The 25,598-nt window shown below is 43.4% G+C and overlaps 1 protein-coding gene across 10 annotated transcripts; it reads left to right on the top strand.

The window, feature by feature from the left end:
* Positions 1 to 11,474: 11,474 nt before the first annotated feature.
* YPEL5 (yippee like 5) lies at positions 11,475 to 24,541 on the top strand. 10 transcript variants are annotated; one of them, XM_075147295.1, is made up of 7 exons: positions 11,475 to 11,594; positions 15,360 to 15,396; positions 15,500 to 15,564; positions 15,743 to 15,894; positions 17,171 to 17,232; positions 20,649 to 20,821; positions 22,400 to 24,541. In XM_075147295.1, exons 6-7 carry the CDS (start codon positions 20,681 to 20,683, stop codon positions 22,622 to 22,624), a joined length of 366 nt encoding a protein of 121 aa, XP_075003396.1. In that variant the 5' UTR covers positions 11,475 to 11,594; positions 15,360 to 15,396; positions 15,500 to 15,564; positions 15,743 to 15,894; positions 17,171 to 17,232; positions 20,649 to 20,680; the 3' UTR covers positions 22,625 to 24,541. The 10 variants fall into 10 exon arrangements, with proteins under 10 accessions (XP_075003396.1, XP_075003395.1, XP_075003388.1 ...); XM_075147294.1 differs by having other exon boundaries at positions 17,171 to 17,256; XM_075147292.1 differs by lacking the exon at positions 17,171 to 17,232 and adding an exon at positions 12,766 to 12,852 and having other exon boundaries at positions 11,480 to 11,594.
* Positions 24,542 to 25,598: the final 1,057 nt, after the last annotated feature.

Raw genomic sequence — 25,598 nt, 5'->3', positions numbered from 1 at the left:
TAATTATAAACCCCATTCTAAAAAACGTCCCCTGCTAAAATAAGGTACCAATTATGCACAGCTCCTCTGTGGTACGGGGGCATGCGGTGAGTTAATCAGTTCCTTCACATCTGGTACGGCCCCTTCTGCCTTGCAAACCCCTGCCTGCAGACTACTCCTGCCTGGGAATAGATTAACCCCTTTCTCACTACCATCATAACCGGTCTAAAGGCTATATTCAAATATCTTCACAACTGCAACCTGAAATGTTTCTCCTTCAGCGCCCAGGTCCCAGCGAGGGCCTCAGAGGACAGGGTCAAGGCTGAAAATAGGAAAGATGTGGAAAATGTGAATGAAGCTTGGAATTGATTTCCTCCATGCCTGCCAAAGTGTAAGGCAGCATGCAGTGCAGGTCCCAAGAGCCCGCAGTCACAGCAAGCTCAGGAGACAGGAGAAGTAAACTGCACCTACTCATCACATCTCTGTGTATGCTGCTTCTGTACTTTAAAGGGATGTTTATTCATAGAATCATAGAATCATTAAGGTTGGAAAAGACCTCTAAGATCATTGAGTCCAACCGTCAACCCAACACACCATGCCCACTACACCATGTCCCTAAGGGCCTCATCTACACGTCTTTTAAATACTTCCAGGGATGGTGACTCAACCACTTCCCTGGGCAGCCTGTTCCAAGGCCTGACCACTCTTTCAGTAAAGAAATTTCTCCTAATGTCCAGATTTCCTGACTTCTTCCCTGGATGTAACCTGTTCCTTTACCTCCCTTCTGCTTTAATATATAAGTTTTTATAGTAAAAAAGGTGAGATGGGTTTTGGCCACCATGCAGAGCCCTAAGCGTGATTTGCTTGTAGGACCAACAGCAAAGCCCTTGCATTTTGCCAGCTTTTTTTGGCATAGACTCATTTGAGTAGGGAAGTGCCTTGTCTCCTGTTCATCGTAGCACAGATGGCCTCCTCTTCCCTCCCCAGCCACAGATCAGTCTTGCTACGGCTCCAACAGTTATATGTAAAACTAACATGAGAGTAACATCAGGAAATTATTTCCTCTATTTGCCTTTCCACTTTATGTATGCTGGTTTCTAGAAACAAGGAAAAAGACCAGTGTTAGTTGGAAAGCTGAGTCTTGCTCAGCTTGTAGGAAAGAATTCCTCAGTGCTGTGGGTCTCAGTTTGAGAGCTGCTGCCATGAGCCAAAAATTGATTTCTAAACTGCTCTGTCTCATGTTAATTCTACAACACTCTCCTAGAGAGGAGGGATTGCATAGCTTAGTCCAGGCTTAAATGACTCCACAAAAAGCAAAGCAGTGCACAGCGAGGAGGAACAATCTGTAAGAAACTCCCGAACGCCAGTTTGCTTGAGGCGAGAAAATCAAGGGGTTATGATATTACAGTGAGATATGCATAAAAGGCCTCTTTTATAAGGTGGTCTCCTGCCTTAACGTAGCACCTCAGGCTATTTTCAAATGGTTTATATACACAGCTATTTTGGCTCACTGCTTGCTCTGTTTGCTTACTTTAAGCAGCAGTGTCAAGACAAATTTCTCGAGGTTTCAATTTAATTTATGTTTCTCAGCTTTGTCCCAGCATTACCTAGACTTCTGTGTTCAACAGCTAACTCAGAGCTGGAGCTTGCCACTACCTACACGCAAATGAAAGATCAGATTGTGGGTGTGGGCCAAAGAACTGAGGAGCAAATAAAACAAACAAGCTTCGTAGCAGTAGTTTAATAGCTAAGACAGAGGAGGGCAAAGGAGTCAACGTAGGCAGCTATGCCAGACAAAAGAAAACCTCCCAGGTTACCCAGAATAAAAACCCACAAATAATGAAGTCTTGATTAACTTAAATTGATCATTTAGCAACCATCCCTTGTTCGGTCCCAATTGTGTTTGCTGACGTTTTGCTCATGGGCATATGCAGTGAGTCACTGCACAGTAACCTCCCCCCTCTCCCCTGACCGAGATCCACCATGTTCATTTTTCAGCAGCTAATGACAACTATTAGTAACCGTCTGCTAGCACAGATGCAAGTATGTGGGCTGCCCGTGAACGGCTGTATGGCAATTTAACATGGCTTATGTATGCATCACTGTCCTAGAAGTTAGGGATGTAGGCAGGAGTGTGATGCTTCATATGCTATCGATAGCCATTAATGGTGCCTTCAGAAACCAGGGGGTAATTAACAACCACAGAAAACTCACCTGCCTGACACATGGTTCAACTCTGCTTTCAGTTACTTATCAGGTGCTGAAGTGAATTTGCCAGGGAAAGCTTTTCCTGGTGTTTCAGACAGATTTTGACCTATTTATTTTTAATCCATCCCTTGGCTCTGTCATTTTGCTTTTCTGCCCCTAGTCCTGAGCTGTTCTATTTGTTTCATCAGCTCCCATTTTTTTTGTGTGTAAGTGTCACTGGATTTATCTTGTTTGCTTGTTATTCTGGGGGAAGGAGTACTGCATTGTTCTGTTCCTTTGGGAGCTACCCACAAGAAGTCTTCCAAACAGAAACACATTTGCTCAGAACTTACACAACCTGGGAGAAGCCAGCTCCCTTTGCTCACAAGCAGTTACACTGTCTGCATGCTGTGAGGTTCTGAGCTTGCTTCTCAGCTTGAGGTAGCAAGAAAAAAAAAACCCAGACAAATTCCAAATCCCAGTAGGTTTGACTACCAGATTTTATCTGGCAGGGGAGGAAAAGTACCGAAGGGCTCTGTGAGATTACTACTGAATTGGTATTGGGGAGACAGGAAAGTAAGAAAACACACGTCAATCGAGTATCAAGTTTAAAAGTGTCCTAGAACTTGTGATGTGCTTCTTCTTGACTTACTTTGTTCTTAGCTATCTAAAATTGGATCTCCCCAAAGTGAATTGGAAACTGCCAAGAGAGTGCATGATTTTTTGGGCAAAAATCTGCAAGGAATTGGAATGAGATCAGACACGTTTCTCTTGCTAACTGATCAGATTTGAACCCGAGATTCCACCAGATCGAGGTCAATACATTTCCATGGAGAAGGGTCATACTAAATTATAATAGTTGAATTTTTAAAAAACAAGAATTAGGAAATGCCAACGTAAGTGCTGTACTGTAAGAAGTTCAAATTAACCATCCACTTCCTAGGTTAGTGGTGCCATTTTAACTCTAAAATACAGTCATGGCCCGGAGGGCACTAAAAGGCCTTAATTGCACTGACCAGCCTCACCTGGGGCCCCCACGCACACCCCTGCTCATAGGCTCCAGGGCTCCATTTAAGCTCTGGACTGAGCATTTGCTCAGTTCCTGGCTGAGCTGTGTTGCAGGTGTGCCTGTCTGCAGCCCTGCCTCTGGCCCTGCCTCCTGGGTGGACTGTGGACCTCCACTGTAGGTAGCTTTTCTCCTGGATGGGTCCCTCAGGTGTATGTTGCAGCTTGTCTCCAGTCCTGGTTCTGTTTCCTTTTGTTCCTGTGTGGAGCCTGGACCTGGTTCATCGCTTGCTGTGTCTGGGGCTGTTGATGGATCCTGCTACCAGGATCTGTCCCTGCTTGCTGTGCTCAGATATTGTGGGACTGTGCTCCATTACTGAGGGCGCTGCTTGTGCTGGGATTGTCCTTGGCTCCTGGCTTGCCTGTACTTTGGGAACAGCAGGCCACTGCTGTTCCCTGACAAATATTCTGGAGTTAAGCCTGCCTTCATTTAACTTATTGGAAGAAGCAGTTCAGTCTAGCACCCTTTGCAAGGAGGTCCAGCTACTTGTGGCACTTCATCTTCACTCATGCAGAGCTGTCTATGCATACTTGCAAAAATGGGTCCCATAAGGAATATGTCTACTTATAGTTCACAGCTCCTCCTTTTTATCTTAGGAATGGGTTTATATCGGTCCCTTCTATTGTCTGCTACAGATTTCTTCAGATCTATCTACTCATCCCTCTGGAGTTTGCTTTGTGAATGCTGTTGAGTTAGTCAGTGGAGGTGGGGGGTGGCTGGTGGTGTAAGTAACCATAGGCTAGGCATTCCTGTCATCTCCACACAGTGTGAATTATGAGCCTGATGGTGTCCTAAGCTCTACTAAACCACACGGTATGCTTGGACATGCAGATGACCAGATGTTCTCAGAGCTCCTTTCAGACCTGCAGCATTAGCCTTACTAACTGGCCTGTAAAGAAGTTATCTTGATAGCTCACTAAAGACGATACTGGCATAGCCCATGACAGAACAGCTTTTCAATGGCGTTGTGCCTGCAAAGGTGACATCTACGGGAGCCCAACACCCAGCTCTCCTGCTGATGGTAACACTGTTTCCTAGGTTTGCAGTCCTTACAGCAGTATTTTTCCATTAAATTAAACCCTGTCTTGCTGTGCTGGTATCTTCTCATTGCTGTTCTCTTCTCTTCATTGCTATGCCATTAATGTATCTGAACACAACAGGAGGAGGCATAATACACCTTTGCAGGTATACTACGGTCTTTCCTGTTCAGAACTTAGGATGAGGTGGAGACTGTTTTTCACACTGTGGTTTTCAAGGGCTAAGATGTAGCGTTAGATTGGTTAGTTAGTTCAGTCCAATGGGTCTTTTCAAACCAGTCTAGATTTTAACAGGGCACCTGTGAAAGTACATTTGCTTTTTGCTGGTTAGAGATTCATGAAGGGATGATCACTTCATCTACCCTCCCACGTTCCAGTCTGAGGCTGGTCTAGGAGCTAAGTCCCTGTTGCCTAAGTTTCTCCGAAATGAATGGGAGTGAGGCACCTACATGATGCCTTTTAAAATCTGTCTAAACACTGTAATAATAATAATTAGCTGTCACATTAGCAGATGCCTAGAAGCTTGACTAATAATGATGCAACAGCTGTAATGATGGAATACTTTTCCATGCTTTATTGGCAAATTACTGTTTTTGTTTGCATTGCTCCTGCTTTGGGCCCCCTCAAAATGCATAGAGTATCCAACTCTTCCCTTACAGCCTTCCTCTTCCGGGACCTAGCCTGCCATGCCCTGCACCCTGTGTTCTGTTGGGTGTACAGGTCCCATATCAAGTTGTCATTGCTGCAGTTCAGTTCCTTGCTGAGGTACTGTTGCCTGCCTGTGATATACTTGTTGATGCATAATCATCTGTGAAGGCAACTATCCCCCTCATGTCATGTCTTGCAAATCTAAGAAGAAAGCTTGCTCACCTCTGCCAAATGTAAGCAATCTGTATGTGTAGTCCCAGTGAAATAAGAAAACGGAATCAGGCATGGTGTGGGTTGCTTACATGCATGCTGTTCTACAGTTTTGTGAGCCCATCTGAATTTAAACCTGTAGTAGTACTCCTTACTCTTCTTTTTTTCACCTATTTCACTGGCTTATGAGTGACTATGAGGCTACCTTTACTAGCATTTACTGGCAAGTCCCTTGCTAGTCTAACTTGGAGCCTGTCCTGTGTAAGGCAAATCACATGTGATGAATAATTACATTATTTGCCATATAAGCAACTGATCACATGAAAGCCCCCAAGCACCCTTCCCTTAAGCTCTTGGCCAAACTGTAGCTTGGAGAGCACAACAAATGGAAGACTCTTTGCCTTGCGCTGCTGGCCTAAGCCTGCCATTCCACCTCCGGCAGGACAAGGGGTTCCAGATCATTTGCTTTGCCTCTCTTGTACTCCTAATTTTTATCTCTGCAGCAAGAATTGCACTGCTTACTCAGCTTAGCAAAGTACTTTAAAATCTTTGTGTGCATGATACTGTGTAAGTACAAAGTCTCATCACTATACGTCCAGATGCAAGACCGGCAGATAGCTTCCAGCTTTTTGTTACTATTGTACCTGGGAAGGAAAGAAATCCTTTCTCACTTCTGTGATGGTCTCAGTAATGCCCTGGAATAAACCATGCATCATCTCTCCTAGTTTGTCCCAGAGGCAAATACATTATTGTTTACTCAGCTGTACAGCTGGTCTCTGAGTTGACAGCCCCCTCACAGACCTCTAAAACATTTGCAGAAGGGGAGCTAGGCATTTTCTGTTTCATCAGGTGCAGGCTTCTCTCACAAGCTTCACTTGTTGAAATACACTGTGCCTTAAAGGAGGTGGTGCCACCCACATGTCATTGCTGCTGGACAGAAACCAGATTTGAAGTCTGCCTTCTCAAGGTTTCTCTGTCCTGGAGACTGGTTTTAAACATGGACACACATCTGCTGAGCTCTCCTCCCGGGCTTACATGCACTCTGCCTTCACAGGAGTGTTTGACTCAACCAACTATTATTAGGTAGCCAAGAAGATCACAAAACAAGCCTCTTCCCCCACCATTTCAGTGGTATGGATTAAGTTACATACTGGGTAGGCTTCCATGTCCTGTTCCCTTCCCTTGCATGTCCTGTCTCCCCTTTTTATGTGGGCCACTTGTTTCTTCCCCCAGGCTTTGCTTGCCCGTTGCTCTCTGCTCCCTCTGAATTTAGCATCTTTGATAAATGTCTTTGGGTAGGTACCTATGAACAAAAGAGACTAGTAAGTCTAGAGTGGGGCTGGCTCTTTTCCTTTAAATAGGCTCACCTTTGACACCCAAAAGTATGCCTCCTGAGCAGGGGGTGGTACTGTTAAAAGACTGATAGCAATATTGAATCAGCTTCAAGGAAATGCGGTGTTGACTGTAGCTGGGAAACCCCACCCAGAGCTCTAGGAACAGCAAATGAAGACTGACAACGCTTCAAAGATTTTTTCTCACCCTCCTGTCTGTGAAGTGACAATTGTAATGGACCAGTTCCATCTCTTGGTAAGTGCAACCAAAAAGAAACAGTTATAGGAATTCATCTGGGCCTCAGGTGTGTGTATATATATATTCCCAAACTAGTAGATTCCTCTGATTATATCAAAAAACGGTGATCCAGTGTAGCCATTAAAGTGTCCTATTCTGTATGGGCTCTGAATGTCTCTGTGTGATGCCCTTTCTAGCCCAATCTGTCTTTGTTCTCATCCAGTGCTCACGAACAATAGGGACGGCCCAGACTGTTTGATGAAGTCCACGTGCATTGGAGTAGCTGCTGTCCCCCAAAATGTTTATCTCCTCTCCTGGTAGACAGCTGTTTTGATGTTTTTCTGTGCCAAAGGAAAGGCTTTACCTCCTCAGCTGAGGCTGAAAGCTCACTTGAAATCACCTACTGTAAAATACAGGAGAGTTGGCAGCTGGATCACTGCCTGCCCTGTTCAGCTGGCTCAATGGAGCACCACCCCATTGCATCTTCTCTCCACTCACATACGTGTGCATCAGACCAAGACTTTGTGTGGCGCAAGTAGCATAATCAGATGGCTATCATCCATGTGTTGGACATCTGATAAAATCTCCCCCAAATAAAAGATTGATAACTCATATGATCTTGCAGAGCACTGCCACTGTACAGTGATTTGTGAGACAGCCGCAAAGGAAAGCACAAGCACACAGCTGTCACACAGGTAGCCCGTATTCTAAGCCTCTCAAGATCTTCTGAGCAGGGTCAGGTTTCTAAACATTTTCCATGAAGGAGGGATCGAGTGACTCTGTCCCTTGGCAAAATAAGGTGGTTATGGGAGCCTGTATACAGAAAGAATAATAATCAGCCTGACCCTTTGTTGGAGACCACAATCTGAAAGCTCTCCTTATTTCAAGTAATTGTCCTCCACTGTGGAAGACTGAAAAAAGAAGGCCTAGCAATGCAAAAAACCTGCAAGATTCCTGTCCCATCTTTAGTATGTTTGTATCAACACCCATCCTACTCAGCAACTTTGCTTTTTTTACTAGGGAATGGCAGTGAGTCCCACTCACTGCAATAGTGACTGGCTTCAGGGTGATTTTTGTCCCTCTGCCGGCCTCCCTGAACTGTGATGTTCACAACGATGACTCTTCATTTCTGTAGGGGAGCGTTGCACATTCCCTGGCATCAGGCCTGCTTACTGTCTCCGTTCCTGACATCTTCATCATGACATGTAAATTCTGAGTCCCTCGTTGGACATTAAGTTCTTTCTTTCATATGGCTCCTGGGTGCTTTGGAGTTTTACACTTAAAACACCTTTTAAAATCTGGCCAACGGCTACTAGGTATGGTGACAGGATAATGAGACCAGCTCTGCCGTTATGGAGAGGGCATGGAGGGACCTCCTCATCGCTGATCTTCATCTTCTGATCTTGAGATTAACTGTATAAATAATTTCCCCTGGCAAAACACAACCATATGAAAAAGTACCTGTAAATAGTGCTTGTGCCCATGTCAGCTTTCAGGTAAGCTTGTGAGGGAAAATGAAAGGTAATTAAATTTTTTTGTGTGTCAATAGGCTTGTTTTATGAGAATGAGGCTGCAGGCTGTAGCATCTCCACTGAAAAAACGCAGGCTATCAGTAGCCACTGTCAAATAACAAGAGCAGCTAGTGGGATGAACCCTGACTTTGATGCGAGGCAAAGCCGAGAAGGCACAGAGGGGACATCTAGGAGTCGAGATGCCTCTCAGAGAGATCGCAGCCTGTAAGTCTAGCTCTGTATTTCAGCTGCCTCCTCTTTGCTGCCAGAAATCCTGGGCACGGGTGAAACAGCATGGAAAATCCCGCTAGATCACTGTCCCACCTCAGGCACAGGCCTGACTTGGTAGGCTCAGCTTTGCCACACAGGAATCCACAAGCATACTGGAAAATTAATAGTGGTTCTGGAGACTGAGTAGGAGTAAAAACCACTAAGCTGTAACATTTTCCCTTTAAAGAGGGAAGATCTGCACAAGCAGCCCCCAAGCCTGACACTAATTCAATGGGATGTACCCAGGTCCCACTGAATTCCACTGAAACTTTGTCAGAGGTTTTAATTAGATCAAGATGGTGTATGAATTTCACTGCACAATTCTTTCTGAGATTGTGATTAATTCCTCAGTCACCTAACTTTCCCTGAAACGCTTCCTATAGTGTTGCTCACAACACTGAAGAGTGGATTTAGATAGGACAAATATTAAAGGTGGGCTTTACTGAGGCTGTTGGGCGCAGATATCTCCCCTCTCTCTGGTTCATTAAGTTCCAGATCTAACACAGTCTTTTCTGCTCAGTTGTGCTGCACAGGAGACTGGCTCCTCCAGAGTCATTTGAGTTATTGTGATATGAATCAGCTGTGGAAAAGGCCCAGGGTCTTCCCAAATCCTGGCATAAGAAGTAAAGGAACAAACTGCTGACTGCACTGCATTTCCCTATTTCAGAGGAGGATTAATTAATGTTTTCAGGCTGCTTTGAAAATTAAAAGTGCCATGTGGTACAATATTGCTGTTCCTGTTTTTCACCCTGTAGCTGATACGTAGCATGTCCCTTACAAACTAATTGGAAATTGCTTTTTCTATTTTTGATGTTTTTCAGAGGAGCTGCTACAGCCTGCTGCTTCGTTCTAATAAATGTGCCCTACCTCACCCTCCCTTGTCCCCCTTCCTCTAAGCTCCTCTGCAAGGGAAATAAAAACATCAGTCCCTGGCACCATCTGTCAAGCAGAGGCTAATCCATTCTCTGCTTGTCTCATGGTCAATTTGGTTTTTTTCTGATTGGTACAGCTACCCTTCCTATTGCTGAGAATTTAATACTATTCATAGGTTTGGGCTTTGCTTTATTTTCATGGTAATATTATTATGACAATTGCAATGTTCAGACATACATCCCCTCCATATGCCCACGCTGGAGAACAGTACTTAAGCAAACATGCAACCACCCAGTAAGGCAGGTAGCATTGCTCTCCCCATTCTACAGAGGGGGGAAAATGAGGCAAGAAGAACTGACTTGCCCGGGGATGTACAGATGCCTCAGCAGCAGAGCTACGCAGAGACCTCACAGGTCCTTGGATAAGACCCAGTCACTGACGCCAACTAAGACATCATTGCTTTGCCTCTCTTCTCCCTCGTTTTGGCTTTGTTTACAGTGATCTCTATGGGAGTTTTGCAAAGATGATTAAGACGTGGATCTTCACATAGCTCCTATGATAAGACTGAGCCGATCCACTAGGAACAAAGCTCACACTTATTCAGCAAGGCACAACAGCAGCTCAGGTCAATCTGTTAACAAACAGGGCATGTTAGACCAGTTATTTCCACCATTTGCTGGTGGTAAATGGGACCCCAGGCACGGTCTTTATGGCTTCCTTCTAATATTCTTAGTACTTCTGTTGTCCCCATGCCATTAACTAAGAGGCGATTGCTGTCTGACAGACTGCTCTGACACTTCTCACTTCCTTTGCATGATCTAAAGAGAGGTTGATGACAGGCCAATGAGAAATGTCAATGCTCAGCTCTGTCCAGGATCAGGCCAGAGCTGACCATACAGAAGAGATCGGAATTTTTGGAGGGCTGCCCAAAGCAAACAGCCATTCTTAATGTATCGATGTTGACCCATCACTGACTGTCTACCCTCATGCAGACGGTTGTGTGCCCCTCTACCTAGCTATTTCTAACGGTAAAAGAAGGAGTCCACGGAAGGAGATACAAGCTGGGCATATAATTATGTGCTGCCTGCTGTATGTTCAGAGATGTCCCTTTGCCTTTGATGTGAAATGACAGAAAAGTCCTGCCGAGTCATTCCTTCCCGCAATTACTGCAGCTCCTCTGGTGATACCACACGGACAGACCCAGGAATCATCGTACATGAAAAATACACTTTCTTTAATATGGATGTAATATTATTAGAATAGAAATCCTTAAAATGGCACAGCTTGCCCCCTAGGAGGAGAAAAACACCCCTTTTGATGTCTTTTTCATAAGTAACAACTCAAAAGGATTTTTTTTCATTGTATTTTGGTCAAGACAACTATTTATTTGCCAAGGGTGCAATCCGTGTGTGAGCACTGAGCCATTAAAACTGGCAGGGAATTGATAACACTTGCAGCCAATGGCCTAGATGGCCACAAACACTTTGCCTCTTTCTTCCCTGATCTTTCACCTCTGTCACGGGCAATATTCAAGGTGTCACGCAAAGATTTCAACTTGAGTGGCCTGAAACACTGCAAGCAGTATCAGTCCCAGCTTCACTGAGGTAGGATGTCGCTGACAGTCACCTCAGCGGCCTTCCCTCACAAGGCCTGTGGCACGGTGAAGCTCGCTGCCAGGGCAGGCCAAGGCCCTGGGCACGCAGGGGCCTGGTGAGGAGAGCAGACCTGGAGGCGGGACTCGCCTCCCTCCCAGCCAGGCCTATGGCAGTGTGCTGTCGGGGCACAGGGGGCCCTGGTCCGCACGCTCGGCGTGCCTCTGGCTTTCGGCTCCCGCAGCTAGAAGTGGGCGCCTCTGACAGGGCCTCCTGACAGGGCTGCTGAGGGGAGGGGGCCTGGGAGGCAGATGCGGGGAGCGGAAGGCACAGGCCGGCGGCTGACAGGCGACTGGGAGAGGGGACTTGGCGGGCGGGTAAGGGCTGAGCGTTGCCGCCCGGCCCCCCGCTCCCTGCCGACCGGACCCGCAGCGCGGAGGGCTACAAAGGGCTGCTCCGACCCGCCGCCGCCCCCGCGGGCGCGGCCGTGAGGCGATCGGGGGCGGAGCCTCGGCGGCGGTGATTGACGTGCGGCGGGGCGGGGCCGCGAGGGGGCGGAGCCGCGCCGCCGAGCCGGAGCGTCGGGGCTGTGGAGGGCGGGGGGGAAGACACCGGGCACGGAGCCGCCGCCGCCGCTGCTCCCCTGCGCCAGGTAACCGGGCGGGGGGCCGCGCCGCGTCCCGCACTGCTCAGGGAGGCCGGGGCGGGCTGCCGGCGGCTGGGGAGGGAGGTGGCGGCCGCCGCTCCGGGCCGCGGCACTGTGTCTTTCGGGCCGCGGCGGGGCCCCCGACGAGCCGCTCCGGCCCGGCGGCGCGGAGGGGGCAGCGCCGGCCCTGCCTGCCCCGCTGCGGCCCGGCGCCGCGACAAAGCACCGGGCTTCCCCCACCCCGTCCCCTCCTCCGTCAGCGTCTCCCAGCGCCGCCCAGCCTTCCTGCCCGGCCCTCCGCCCAGGGCCGGCACCGAGCACCCCCTCCCCGCCGCGGCCACAACTTCCTCCCCCTGCCCCGCACCGCCGCCGCTGGCTCTCCTTCCCGGGGGGGCGGCGACGGCAACTTTTCGGTCCGGTTCCTGTGCGGGGCCCCGGGCGGGGGAACGAAGAGCCGTTCCCGGGCCTCTCCGCCGCGTCCGTGTGCCCACCCCCTCCCCGCACGGCCGGAGGGGAGCGGCAGTGGGGGTGGCGGGGCCGCCCGGGGGAGCGGTGGTCGGCCCGGGCGCCCCTCACGGCGGCGGCGGCGCCGGGGCCTCCCGTCAGCTGTTTCCTCCTGTTTGTTGTCAAGTTGCCTGCGCTGCCGGCAGCGCCCGGCGGCGGCGCCGGGGGCCGAGCCGGCGGCGGTTGGCTGCGCGCGCCCCCGTGACGGCGCTCAGCTGGGGCCCGCCCCCGCGCGGGGCTTTGTGTAGAGCGGCGGCGCGGGGGCAACGGCCGCGGCGCGCGCGGCCCCACCGCGCACGCGTGGGCTGGGGGTGGGGATCGCTGCCCCCACCCCCCCCACCCCCCCCCTCAGCGTGACACTGGGCCCCAGCCGGTGGCTGCGGCCGCCGCTCGGGGGTTGGCGTCGCCTCCGCCGGGGGCGGCTCGGGGCGCGACGCAGGCCGGCGTTGCCGTGAAGGGTTACGCGGGGGTTAATCGCCCAGCGGCCAAGGCCGGCGCCGGTCCCGCCGCTCGCGGAGCGTGGGTCAGCCCCCCCTCCCCGGCCCACGCCGCCTTTCACCGCCTGCCCTGTCGTTAGCGCGGTTCTGCCGGCTCCGCTGCCCGATTAGGGCAGCAGCGGTGCCACAGGGTGGGCAGCAGTGCCGTTTGACGCATCTCTCTTCTCCCCTCCCAGTTAGAAGGTGCTGCTTGTTCACCGCTCCGTGAAGACTTACTCATCGCTGAAGCAGCCCTGAGTAACCCCCGTGTCCCTGCCTGATAGGTGACTCCTCCACGGGAAGCCGGTTGTCAGAAATCGAGTGGTAGTTGTTATTTGCTTATCGAGGCGCTCACGGCTCTTTCAGCGATGAGCCAGCGTCGCCTGTCAGCTCTTAGGTTGGATTTTGCCAGTGAAAGTATAGATTCCCAGGGAACTGAAATATTTGGCAAGTGCTTTTTTGCTCTGGAAAAGGTTCTAGTCAAAGCAAAAAAGAATGCAAAGACTGTCATCTGTCTGTTCATTTGTGACTCTGTGTACAGACCTCAGCTGTACTGTGCAAGCAGAAACAGATTAGATTAATCCAGCATGCTTATTTAAGAATAAAGGCTGTATTTTGGACTAATATAGTGATAGAATTTAATAAATAATTTTTCTTAATCTTCTTTAAACAATAAACACGGTGTTAAGGTTAGATTGAAGGAATAACAAAGCAAATACACAAGTCTCAGAGAGAAACACAGGGCATGGCTCTTCTCAGAGTGGTAGGTGTCACAAGGCAACTCTTGATGTCAACAACTAATAGCAACAGGTTAACTATTAGCATAACTAATACTTGTGACTGGCGGCAGAAAGTGAGGGAACTTGCTCCATGGTTGTAAAGATTCCCTTATGCGGCTGGTTCAGCTATATATATAGCTGTATATGTAACTGTGTAACAGCTACATATAATCCTGTTATGTATAGAGTTATTCCGGATAGCTGAATTCAAGTAATGTTTGTGACAAACGAAACTGTCCATTTTTAAGTGTTACTCTCTTTTCCTAATGTTAGTCTTTAGAAATACTATTTGGAGGCTTCTGTCATCTGCTACTTTCACTTCCGTAGTTGTGGAAGTACTTAACTTGCAGAATGCAGATCTAATTGTTTATATATAGATTTTAATAGTAATGATGAGTGAGTTTCAGATGTGGCTGCCAAGTGTATGAGGACAAAAGAAATTGTACCTCAAAGCCCAGCAGAGAAGATGACGAGAACAGACGAGATTTGTTACTTGTCATCTGACAGATTGAGTGTTGTACACATGCACACATATATATACATATATAAAAAAAAAATGTAAAAATATATATATATATATGTTTAGCATTCCCTCTGCTGGTAATCACCACAGGCTTGAAGTAGTGTTGTCCAAGTTAGGTCATTGGTTCATGTTTGTTTACTATCATTTGACCTATGTTGAAATCTTGAGTTGCTCAGCTCTTGCTGAAATACGTAATTCCCTTAAGCAAGATTTAGCTTAAAAATATATTGCTAAATGTGTAGAGGAAATGCCTGTACACTGTGGACATTTGGTAGCAAAGCTGTCTTTAATTTTGGAGCCTTTACCTACATCTAGGAGTTTTCCTAGTTGATACAAGAATTTCTTGGTGTGATGCACTAAGCATATTGGCAACCTTTCTGCCGGTGGATGTAGTTTGTATGGAAGTTTGGATGATCACTGTCTTTTCACCATTTCGTTAATGTTCATTTATTTCATTCCCCCCATGACTTATGAAACCAGTGGTGTCTTTGGGTGAAGATTTGTATCACTTCAGCACTAAAATTAATGAAAACAGAAAACCTGAATCAGTTTAGCTTTCTGAAAGTTGCAGAATGGATTAATAGGCAAAAGTTGTCTTATCTGCTGAATTAGTGTAAGAATAAATTTATTACAAAACCAGGTAATACAGCTTTCTTAAAAACACTTGAGGAATTAAGAAAGGAAAAGGGTGATCCTTTTCCTCTCTTAGGGAAGGGAAAGGGGAGACAGGAAGGGAAGGGGAAAAAGGAAGGGAAAAAGAAACAAGGAGATAGGAACAGTTGCTGCTTTTGGACCCTCTGTGTAGTAGTGGGAAAGAAAAGTAATCTGGGTCTGATACCATTTATAAACTAATACTTTTATATGTTACCTAGCAAGAGTATTGTGAGGGTGTAAGTTACTGTGTGGGAGATGCTGAGATACGGGGGCTGTATTAGAAACAAGCACCCATCTCTATGTCTCTGTTCTCTGTAAACTTGAAACAAACTACCCTGTATTATTGCATACACCAATATAATGTTATGCTATCATGTTTAAATGCCCGTATCCCAATGCAAAGCTTTCGCCTTACCTGGAAATAAAGCCAGTTTGCAATAGAAGATTATACTACTGTAACTTGCAATAGAAAATTAGACTAGTGTAACTTGCACAAATGCAGTTTCATCCTGCGAGGCACCCTGTTCTAGGCGGGTGCTGTACTGCATCTGGGCACAGCTTTCATTACTTTGCCAAAGCCTCTTCTGTCATCTGACTGTATTAACTTCGTTGTACAGTTTGCTACAGTAGCTGGATGGTTCTAATGAGCGTAGCATACTGTTCCAGTTCACTTTCTTCCTTCGCATTTGGCTATGTGTGGTGCTTTCTGATAACGAATTCTGAGTGTAGGCAGAGGCCAGAGGCTGGGCCCTGCTTATTTCAACAGTTGCAAGAGTCAGTGGCAGATGGCTGAATCTCAGACCTCCTAAGAGACTGACCACGTGTGTATTTTCAGATGCACCCCCACTCGTGAGCAGCAGAAACCTGGGAAGGTAAAGAGCAAGTTTTATTTCTTTGCTTACCCAGTGATTCTTTAATGTGTAGTCTTGTGTAGCTGTGCTAAGTATTCTTTTTCCCCTTTTGTCCATCTCTGAGATGAGAAGAGGAAGCTTAAGCCCGGTTCCTGAGATGTGAAGATGAAGTTTAAGCCTGATTCCAGAGTAAGTACATCCTGAGAATGTTTTACTGTGCCTAGGGGAATGCACAGCCCTGTTTTCAAGGGGGAGAGAGTGCTTGTTGGCTCACCATGCAAAGGAAAATGTTTTTCGTCAGTGAAATGGCGAAAGAGAGGCTGTCATAGTTTTTTATCCTTTAACTAGCAGCTGTTTTCTGTTGTAGATCTGAGATGCAGTAGATGGTGCTGAAGCAACACTGAGGCTCCTGAAATATCCACAGTCCAGTGTGGATATAGAAAGTGCCTGCTGGCTCTCCCAAACATTGATGGTCCTGTGTCTTCAAGAGCTGTACTCTGGGACAAGAAAACACTGACTGTTAGTTTTAAAAACATTAATAAATAATTCTTTGTGTTACTTTTTTGTTCTTTATTGCTTGTGAAGGTAGGTAGATTAGGTAATGTAAATACCAACCAAGTAGCACTTCAGGTGGTTTCAGCTCTGTGTGCAGATAGTGGTCAAATTTAAGCTGTTGAATGTCAGCTCTTTGACAGCTGTTGCTCAGTATTGCCAAAATCAACACTGAAAGACAGGTGGAAGTTTGGGAGCACACTGCTCTAGGAATACATATTATAGCGCACAGCCACAGTGCCTGTGTTTCCTGTCTGTCCATGCACTCACTGGGAGAAGCATGCAGGCAGGAAATGTTTCACAGTATGACTAAGAAGTTGTATCAAGGTTTGTACTGTCAAAATAATGCACTGTGAGCAAGCCTTACTAGCTAGGTAATACGAGCTAGCATTGATTGTTCTGCTAAAGGTCCTCTCAAGAATGCAGGTTGATAGTGGTGGTCAGGGTGCCGACTAATGACACACTGGCATCTGCTGTCAGCTCATAAAAGTACCTGTCTCTTTGAACTGTGTAGATTTGACTTTGTATCCCATTAGTGAAAGTAAAAAAGTCTGCCTTTTTTACATTGGAGCCATTAATTTAATATTACAACTTGTGTTAGGTAATTTGCATGAGGGCAGGATCACTAGGACTTCATCACTGACACATATCCAACAGAGAATGCTTAGCTGACTTTAAAGATGAAATCATGGGCCAAAAAAATCTATTTTTTCTTCAGCCTTTGGTTTTGTGAATAACCAAAAATTCCTGTCCACTGCTTCTGAAAATTCTGCTAGTAGCATGATGGAATTGGCGTGATATGGTAGTGTCACTTCCTGGAGTTGTGAATAGCGATAGGGAACTTGACCGGCTCTCTGAACCAATGGAAGTTATTTTCACTGTTTCTAAGTATAGAGGGTGGATGAATGGGTAAGTGCACTTCTTGCATTTTCCTCACCTAATTGGAGGATCTTAAGCTTTAGAAGTGCTTTAATGTTTCACAATTCTTTAGCTTTTCTTCATTTAAGAGAGCCCTCCCACTGCCTATAAAAGCTGCCTATAAGTGGCTTTTTTCAGATCATTTATATATGTGTGAACATAAATAGACACCCACACCTTTTGCATGGGAAGTGAAAACTATAGGAGAAAAATTACAGTTATTTTGGGTGACTTTGTACACACCACTTCTGTATATAAGGAATATGAGCCTGAGAGCAATGGAAAATTGCTTTCCCTTGTTCTGTTGTGTTTCTCTTTTTTCCAGTGTGCAATGAGTATACCCTACAGGATTCAGGATCCTTACATAAGGAGAGAACAGTACAGCAAGTACCTTCTGAATTGGTCTTATAAGTGAATATTATGTTTTTAGCTTGGGGAAGAAAAGGGGGGGGGAGTGTGAAATCAACTTCTCTACCTTATATGAGAGAAAAAAGCAACTTAGCTTATTTAGAAAACTCATGATCAAATGCAGCATTTAAAGGCTGCCTTACTAGCCGTCATTTTGTTTTTTCTACTTTTTAATACTGTGAGCAGTAATATAAAAACTAGTGTAAGGTTGACTAGTTTTATAACACTTCAGCTGGACCCTTACAGATTCATTGAAATCCTGTAGCAATCAAAACCGAGAGCTAATGATAGTTGTAGGCTGCTATCTATTTTGACTGAAATCTACCATGGGGCAGTTAAGTGTAGAGGTTATTTTAAATGTTAGACATTCTAGTAGGATTACATTATTTTAGCAGTTTCTTAAAAAAAAATACTCAAAATCTAATCTGTTTTGACTATTACAATGCAGATTGTAGAATTTAATTTTCTAAATTTTTAAATGAGTATTTATTTATTTATTTCAAGAATACATGTTTTCTTATGCACTGTATTCTGAAGAAAATTGTGCCGGTACCAGTTGGTTTATTAGATTCTGCTGTAACTTTAGGCTGAATTTTCACGGCCTTGTGCTACCATTGAATGAATCTCACTTTGTCTTTCTATTGGGACCCAGTCTTACTGGAAGTTTCTTTCTTATTTAGATACTTGATGAGGTTACTTTCAGCTTTTTGGGGTGATAAAAATAATTGAAGATTTTAGGCCTTGTATTATTAGGCAGGTTTTTCAGCCTTAAGTCTTCGAACATATTTCTTTATGCATTTATTTTAATGTTCAGTATCTTCAGGACTCAACACTTCAATCCATGCATAATGCCATATCCAGAAGTAATACATTTGTATGTCACTTTGACTTCTAACTTGCTTGTAAGAATTACACTCGCGCTCTCTTCTGAAGTATTTAAATTTTGGTTTTAGTGACTCTGGGTTACTGCTTTTCTGGGTGCAGTAACATGAATTATGTTTTTAGATAGGTGATGTGTTGCATTTTAAGTGTTCAGATGCGTATTTTTCAAAATGGCATGCTTCGCAAGGTTAGTCTGTGTAATGGATCTGTTCTTGTCACTTACCAAGCTTAGTGTTCGTGTTGCTCTTTGTAAAAGAGAGGGATGGTTTTGGATTTGTTTTATGTTAGCTTCTAAAAATACTGACAGGGTGAAAACTGTGTTTACCCTGAAAGAAATACCCCTTTAGATGTTGATTCCACATTTACAATAACTTATGATCGGTTAATTGTTTTTAATCCACAATACAATCAACAGAAAAATAACATTATCCAAAATTAGTAAGGATGACACATGGAGCTAGGCCAAGTGCCTTATGGGCATATCTGTCACAATTGCTTTTATTGCTTGTATTTGTGGTTTCTTCTGGTTAGAGACTTTGACTGATACTTGTTTATTCACACTTATTGTCTGTTGATTTTCCTTCATGCTGTCGCTATTCACATTTTAATTTTTTCTTTTGCTTTTGCTTGCTAGGAAAGATAAAGGCATATTAGAAAGGTATAATGCTTAGAGAAATTGAAGGAAAATGTTTCTTATATTTTGAGTGGAGTCACAAGGAGTCGCACCCCTACACTCAGCTAAGTCTTTGAAATATTTTTGTCAAACTCAAGACCTCTTTTATTTATCCTTTCAAGAAGAGAAATGGGTATTATATCACCTTTAAAGGAAAGAGTCATTCCATTTGAATTTTTATGTATCCTTCAGATCGGCTACAGAAGGCCAATAGTGATTTGAAAAACCTGAATGTAAGGAACTTGTGCTAAAATCACTCTGTTCAATACTAGGAACGCTTTTTATTGCCACACATTGTAAGAAAACAAAGCAGTGAAATAAAGCAATTTATAAAAAAAATCATGATGTCAGTGACTTATGATTTTTACCTCTAAAAATGGTATTTTAAATTTTGTGTGTGCAGGTGCATGTTTTAGTCCATTTGCTTTGTGCATGGCATAGTAGGCTTTAAGAAACTGATCCCCTAAAACTTGAAATGGATTTAGTTTAGGTATTTGTGCTTCTTCAAGACATTTGACATAGAATATTTAATTTGAGGAGCACAAAATTTAATTAATTTCTCTATGAATGGCACACTGTCTCCTGCTCTGAAAAGTAAAACCCACACAACTTTAATACTGTGGTGTGTCAGATTTATTTTGCATTGCTGTGCATGAAAAAAGCAGAGACAATACTCTTTTCTGATTCTATATCTGAAGCATAGAATGAGGTATATTTAACTTGTTTAACTATAGATGTTTAGTCATAAAACTTTTCTGCAGTTGAAATGGAAATAACATCATAATTTAATTCCTTTGTCATATTATCTCATCCTTCGTGATTTAAGTTTTCAGCTGTCTGATATGTTCTGTGCCTACTCGCAAGTTAACTTTGAGTAATTTATGTTAGTTGGTATAAAGTTGGTGAGATACTTTAATTTTCTCAAGCAGTGAAGAGGTTTATTTATCGGGTACTGCAGATCTGCTGCTATAAACTTTCTAAACTCTCTTTTTCTGCTCATTGGCGTTGCTCAGGTATTTTAGTGATGATGCTTTGGAAATAGCTTGGGTAAATGACACAGTATTTTGGATTTAGATTAGACAGCTTTAAACGTTTGTGTATAAAGCTGTCTGGTGTAAAGACTGGGTGTATTGTTTATTATGTGAAATAACATCCAAACCTTTCCTGTGTTGTTATGTATATGAAACCAGTAAGTGTCAAGTCAAATACAATAGCCCAGTCTGCTATACTAGAAGACTAAAGCATCCTGGATGATGGTGGTGTGCGGTTGCATGTCATAAATTGTGCAAAGCTGAGAGGAAGTGACAAAATAAATATATATTTAAAAAGAGGGGTGACTTGGGAAAATTAAACTATAATTGTCTTGGTGACTCAATGTACTTCTCAGTGCTTCATTTCCCAGTACTGACTAAGATGGGTGAGTCGTTGGGAATATAATGGAATGGTATTTCAGTATTGTATTAAAGAGGAAAAGAAAATAGGAAAGGAGTGGAAGCTTTTGAGTTTAAGAACTGAACTAGGGTCCCGTAGTGGTCTGTAAATGTCTGAACTATATTTTAGGGTTTCAGTTCATGTTTTGCTTGTTTAATGTAATTAGTTTGTATCTAGGTGTGTCATCTTATTGGTAAGATGGTCATTTTGGGAAAGAACTTGTCTTGATGAGAAAGGATGATTGCAGTCTATAAATTCAGTAATTCATCTATGAAAGAAAGAACTTCTGTAATCATCAGCTGAATTGGTTTGCAGAATATTCTGCCATGTATATGGGGTGCTTTGGGTTTTATTGTTTTTGCTACAATGCTTTTTTTACATGTACACGATCTTCGTTTTTTTTTTTCAGGTCTTGACTATAAACTTACGTAAGTTCTAAAAATGGGAAGAATTTTTCTGGATCATATTGGCGGCACTCGCCTGTTCTCCTGTGCAAACTGCGACACGATTCTGACCAATCGTTCTGAGCTCATCTCCACTCGTTTTACAGGGGCCACGGGAAGAGCCTTTCTTTTTAACAAGGTTGGTAAGAAGCTGAGGGGGAACTACTATTAGCTTTTGAAAAATGAGTTTGTGGGATATGAATCTGTCATCAAAACTAAAAAACTTTGTGGCTAAATTGTTGTGTAATTACTATTTTGATTTTTTTTAATTTTTATTTTGTTCTATTCAGCTGTCTTTGAAGTCAAATTAGGCATTTGCTATTGATGGCAAGTTATCTAAATTAGTTTATCTGCAATACTAAAAGCCTATAAAGAGGATTGTGTATATAGAGGCATCATGCTAAAATGCATGGAGTTTTAACTTTGGAGACTTCTGTAATATGAACCTCAAATTCACTATGAGAGTATCTTTTGTCCATCAAAGAGTTTCAAAGGCATTTGCACTTTTACTCAGTTAAAAAAAAAAGTCTAGATAGTATTCTGTTTCTAAAACGCATTTAAGCTAACAGTAGTATTTAATTCAACAGATTGAAATATGGAAGTCATAACTGAGTGAATTGTAGCATTATTTATTAGCCCTTCCATATAGACTTGTCCCTTAGACTCATTGAAAAAACAGTGATTGTTCTTTGCTTTCTCACAAAGTTCCTGGTCATGTAATCATTGGTGTGTTTTGGTTTGGGTTTTTCTTTGAAAGCCATTTGGTCATCGGCAGAGTTGATAGAGGCATCAGTAATGTCTTCACTTAACTGTACTTGGCCTTGGGATTTCTGGCATGCTGAATCCTGTCAGTGGTATTTATAGGTAAATGTTAGGCTGCATAGCTATAAAAGAGCAGTGCATCTGATTTTTTTTCTCATCCAATAAGCATTGCATCCTGGGGTTCAAATTTTGCTTGTGTTACATGGTGGAGTTTAGTCACAGAAGTTTGATTTTTACATTTCTGCAGTCAGAAGCCTTACATCTGAAGCAGAGAGAGCAAGCAGTCAGGTGACAATTGAGAAAGCAGGGCAACCCCATCTTTTAGAATCCTACCGTATATTAGCAGTTTGGATGTAGTTCTGACATCAACTTTTCAACTAATTATACATCCTGGTTCTGTGGTGTTGCTGCCTAAACAAGTTAAAAGTATATTTTAAGCTGCCGAGATGGCACAAAGGTGAATGTTTAATGCCTACATTCTCAGCCACTGAGTCTTCCTTTTTTAGATGATTATTTCAAAAGCACCCCAAGATTTTTAAAGAAGTACCTCTTTTAATATTTTGGTTCTGATTTCTGGGAATAAGTGATCATCCAGAAGTGGGTTACATATATTACAAGTGGATTAATACCAATTAGTTTACAGGCTATTCACCAGGAATTTCTCACTCAAAGTTGAATGCAGTACTCTGCACTCTGTACATCTTGTGATAGCATTTCATGTCTCTCAGTTAAACAGTGAGCATTATACATCCCCGTGAAGCACATCTTTAAAGCATTACCTTCTCAAGCAGGAGGTTTTCAAGGGCTGTTGACTTACTACACTGCAGTTTTCAGTTCATGTGCAGTGCCACAGGCTCCTTACTTTTAAAATGTTGATAGTCATGGACATTGTTACAAAGCTTTGCTCTAGCCAACTAATCCTTTCTATTCCCTATCCCCTATATATTTGTATCAGGTGGTAAATTTGCAATACAGTGAAGTTCAGGATCGGGTCATGCTCACTGGCCGCCACATGGTTCGAGATGTGAGCTGCAAGAACTGCAACAGCAAATTGGGTTGGATCTATGAATTTGCCACTGAAGACAGCCAGCGCTACAAGGAAGGCCGTGTTATCCTGGAAAGAGCGTTGGTCCGAGAGAGTGAAGGATTTGAGGAGCATGTTCCATCCGACAATTCCTGAAGAGGCTTGAGTCTCTTTGCAGGTTCTCTTCAATTGAAACTCAAAAATAATAAAATCAACAAAAAAATCTGCTTACATACACTGTCACCTTAGCATCAGAGTCGGATTCATGGACTACGGAGTGGGAAAGATTGTGAGAGTATTTCAGATGGAACCTTCCTTTCTTTATTCCTTTTATATTTTACTTTCCCTCCAGCAGCTGTTTGTAGAAAGAATGTTGTGCAGATGCTGTAACTTTTTCTCTCTTGCATTTACATCTGTTAGATTTGAGATTGTATCTACAGATACAGTGGGCTAAAAGGAAAATATTTGGGGGATTTGTCTTTTGTTAGAGAGAAATCAATGAGTTTTTTTAGTTTGCACAAACTGATGTCAGCGTAAAGTTATTTTAAAACTACAGATGTTTTTTAAAAAATATATTCCAATTTTTGGCTTAAGTTTTTAGTTAGGTTTTTTTTTTTTTACCCGGTCTTTTCACCTGATTTACTAGCTAAAGTAAAGAGATCCGAATTTGTGCCGAGTGCTAAAGGTTCAGTGTTGGTACAGCTTGGGCTGGCCCTTGTGCCATATTCTTGTTGAGGTTGATTGGTAGCACAGAGCCCATTATTTCTTGTCGTTCTTGACCCAAAGATGTCACCATTCCTTGTTTATTTGTGAAGTCCCATTCACCATGTAAATTGGTGTTGATTGGAAACTATTCTTGAAATAGGGCAAAACTGCTTGGCTTTTTTTAATTTTAACTGATGTAACTTATAAGCATAGTAATAATATAAAATAATAGTTGTCTGTTTAGTCTTGCGTTGCTTACAAATCAGAAGCTGTGTTTGTATTGATAGGGATCCACTGAGAAACTACTGTTTCAGTAGTAATTTTTTTTCCATTTCTCTACTAATCTCATTAAGTAGACAGTCAATTGCAAATCTTAATTCTTCTTCAAGTAGCTTTCTTTAAACCCAGAACTTCCTATGTTAAACACAGCTGCTGTGTAAAAGGAGAAGATTGCCAGCATGTTTGTTCATGCCTAGAGTTATGCAATCTGCATCTCTTGAAAAGATTAACTTAAACAGCTTGTTTTCAAATGCTGCTTCTGGTGTTGAAACCTTTATCTTTCAACTTTGTTGAACCTTTTCATTGTGATGTTACATTTTTATCTTTCTGGGCAGCAGAACATGTCAGCCTAGTAGTAACTAGTGACTTGGATTCCTGCTTTCTTCTTGTAGAGGTCAGCTCTGTTTAAAACAGTGATCTTGCTTGCCTTTTTAGCAAAAATGCTCTTCATTAACTTAACTCAAGGGTACCCAAATACTTTCATTGTGTCTTAAGCCATAAGTTAAGATCTCAAGGGCTGAAATTAATTTGAATGTTAGATATGTATGACTCCTTATTAAAGATAGAAGTTTTTTTTTTTCTTATTGGATAAATTGTGGTCAACACGAAATAAGTTACCCACAGATATACAAGAGAGGAAAAAAACCCCACCCAACCAAACAGATCTGGGCTCTGACTTTCAGAATAACTTTTCTTCACTAGCCACAGCTCCATATCTGAAACTAAAATGTGGAGGGTGACTATGCAGAGTATTTTTCTAAATTTTTTTGGTTGCCCAGTGGCAATTTGGACACCCCTGACTTGAATCTACTGCCTATTTCATGTAAAAGTAGCTTTATTATAGAATTGTCACATAGAAAGAAAACAGAGTAGATCACATACCAGAGCTGTGCTTGAATCAAGCTGCTTAAACAATAGTGTACTTGTGCCTCAAATGAATCAGTTTTTGCACTGAGTACAGTAGTACCCCATTATCTTGTACTTCTGTCCTTCACAGACCCTAAAAGCCCCATTAGCATGGTTCTCTGCAGTACTTTTCTTGTACTTCTGACATTACAGTACAATAAAGTATGTTTTGTCCTGAATTGATATTTGCCGGTTTTTTTGAGTAATTTTCATGGAGTCTGTCAACTGAATGACATAACCTGTCTTCCATTCCCTACATTGAGTAAATCATTGTGTTTCTACAGCACAGTGACAAGCTGTTGATGAGCCTCTCTCTGAATAGGTGGCAAAAGAGTGTACTGTTGATTTTGGAAGGTGCTAAGTAAAGCATCATGCGTACAACTTGGACACTTGAAAGCCTTCAATGTACTCCTGTTAAAGAGAAAATAAAATCAGGAAATTACTCATTTAATGGAATTCTGGGTGCCAAACATCTTTTCCTGTCTTTGAAAAGACAGCAAGCTAAGCAAAACTCCAGCTTCTGCAAGAAATGTGAAGTTTTAGCTTCTGAAATGGCTTGGGAATTGAGGAATTGGGAATTTGTATATCTGGAATTCTGTGACCTTTTTCTTTGCCTGCAAATACTATGGAGAAGCCTTCTGCTAGCAGCTGGCCAACTTCATAAGCTGTAGCTGAAGAACTGAGGTGAGAGCGTCATTATATTGGTGTAATGGAGCCCGAGGGGCTTATTCTAACTTATATTGAGATCTCTTCATTTTGGTAGAATGTTAGACTGTGAGATGTTAAAGATTACTTTCCCCAAAGTCTATGATTTGAAAAACACTATTGAGGTGAATTCATTAAAAGCCTATGAGGCTTAAGCAAGTCCACTGCAGCTTTAAAACAGTAGACTTCACATTGCTCTTTTAGCCCACATGCTGCTCCCTTCCATATCACCTTGATGGCTCTGTGGAAGAGTTCAGCCTCATAAATTTTGACTGCTCCTCCTTGAGACACTTTGTGTGTGAATACAGATAACTTATCGGTAGGGAACAAGACGATTGGTTACAGTACTGCTAGCAACAGAGGAGACATTGCTATTTGGCATTAAGTGTTATTTTGTAGTAGTGCAGTAGCCTTGGATTCCCAAACAAGGCATGGCTGGCACAGCAAAATGTGCCACCACAGTGAACTTGTGCCTGGCATGCGATGGTGTGCCCATGCTGCCTTAGGCAAAGAAGGTAGCAAGGAAATTACAGTG

Source organism: Calonectris borealis, chromosome 3 (genome assembly GCF_964195595.1).
Source record: "Calonectris borealis chromosome 3, bCalBor7.hap1.2, whole genome shotgun sequence".
Lineage (NCBI taxonomy): Eukaryota > Metazoa > Chordata > Aves > Procellariiformes > Procellariidae > Calonectris > Calonectris borealis.
Note: the sequence above shows the minus strand (reverse complement) of the source record. Positions and strands in the feature narration are given on the sequence as shown.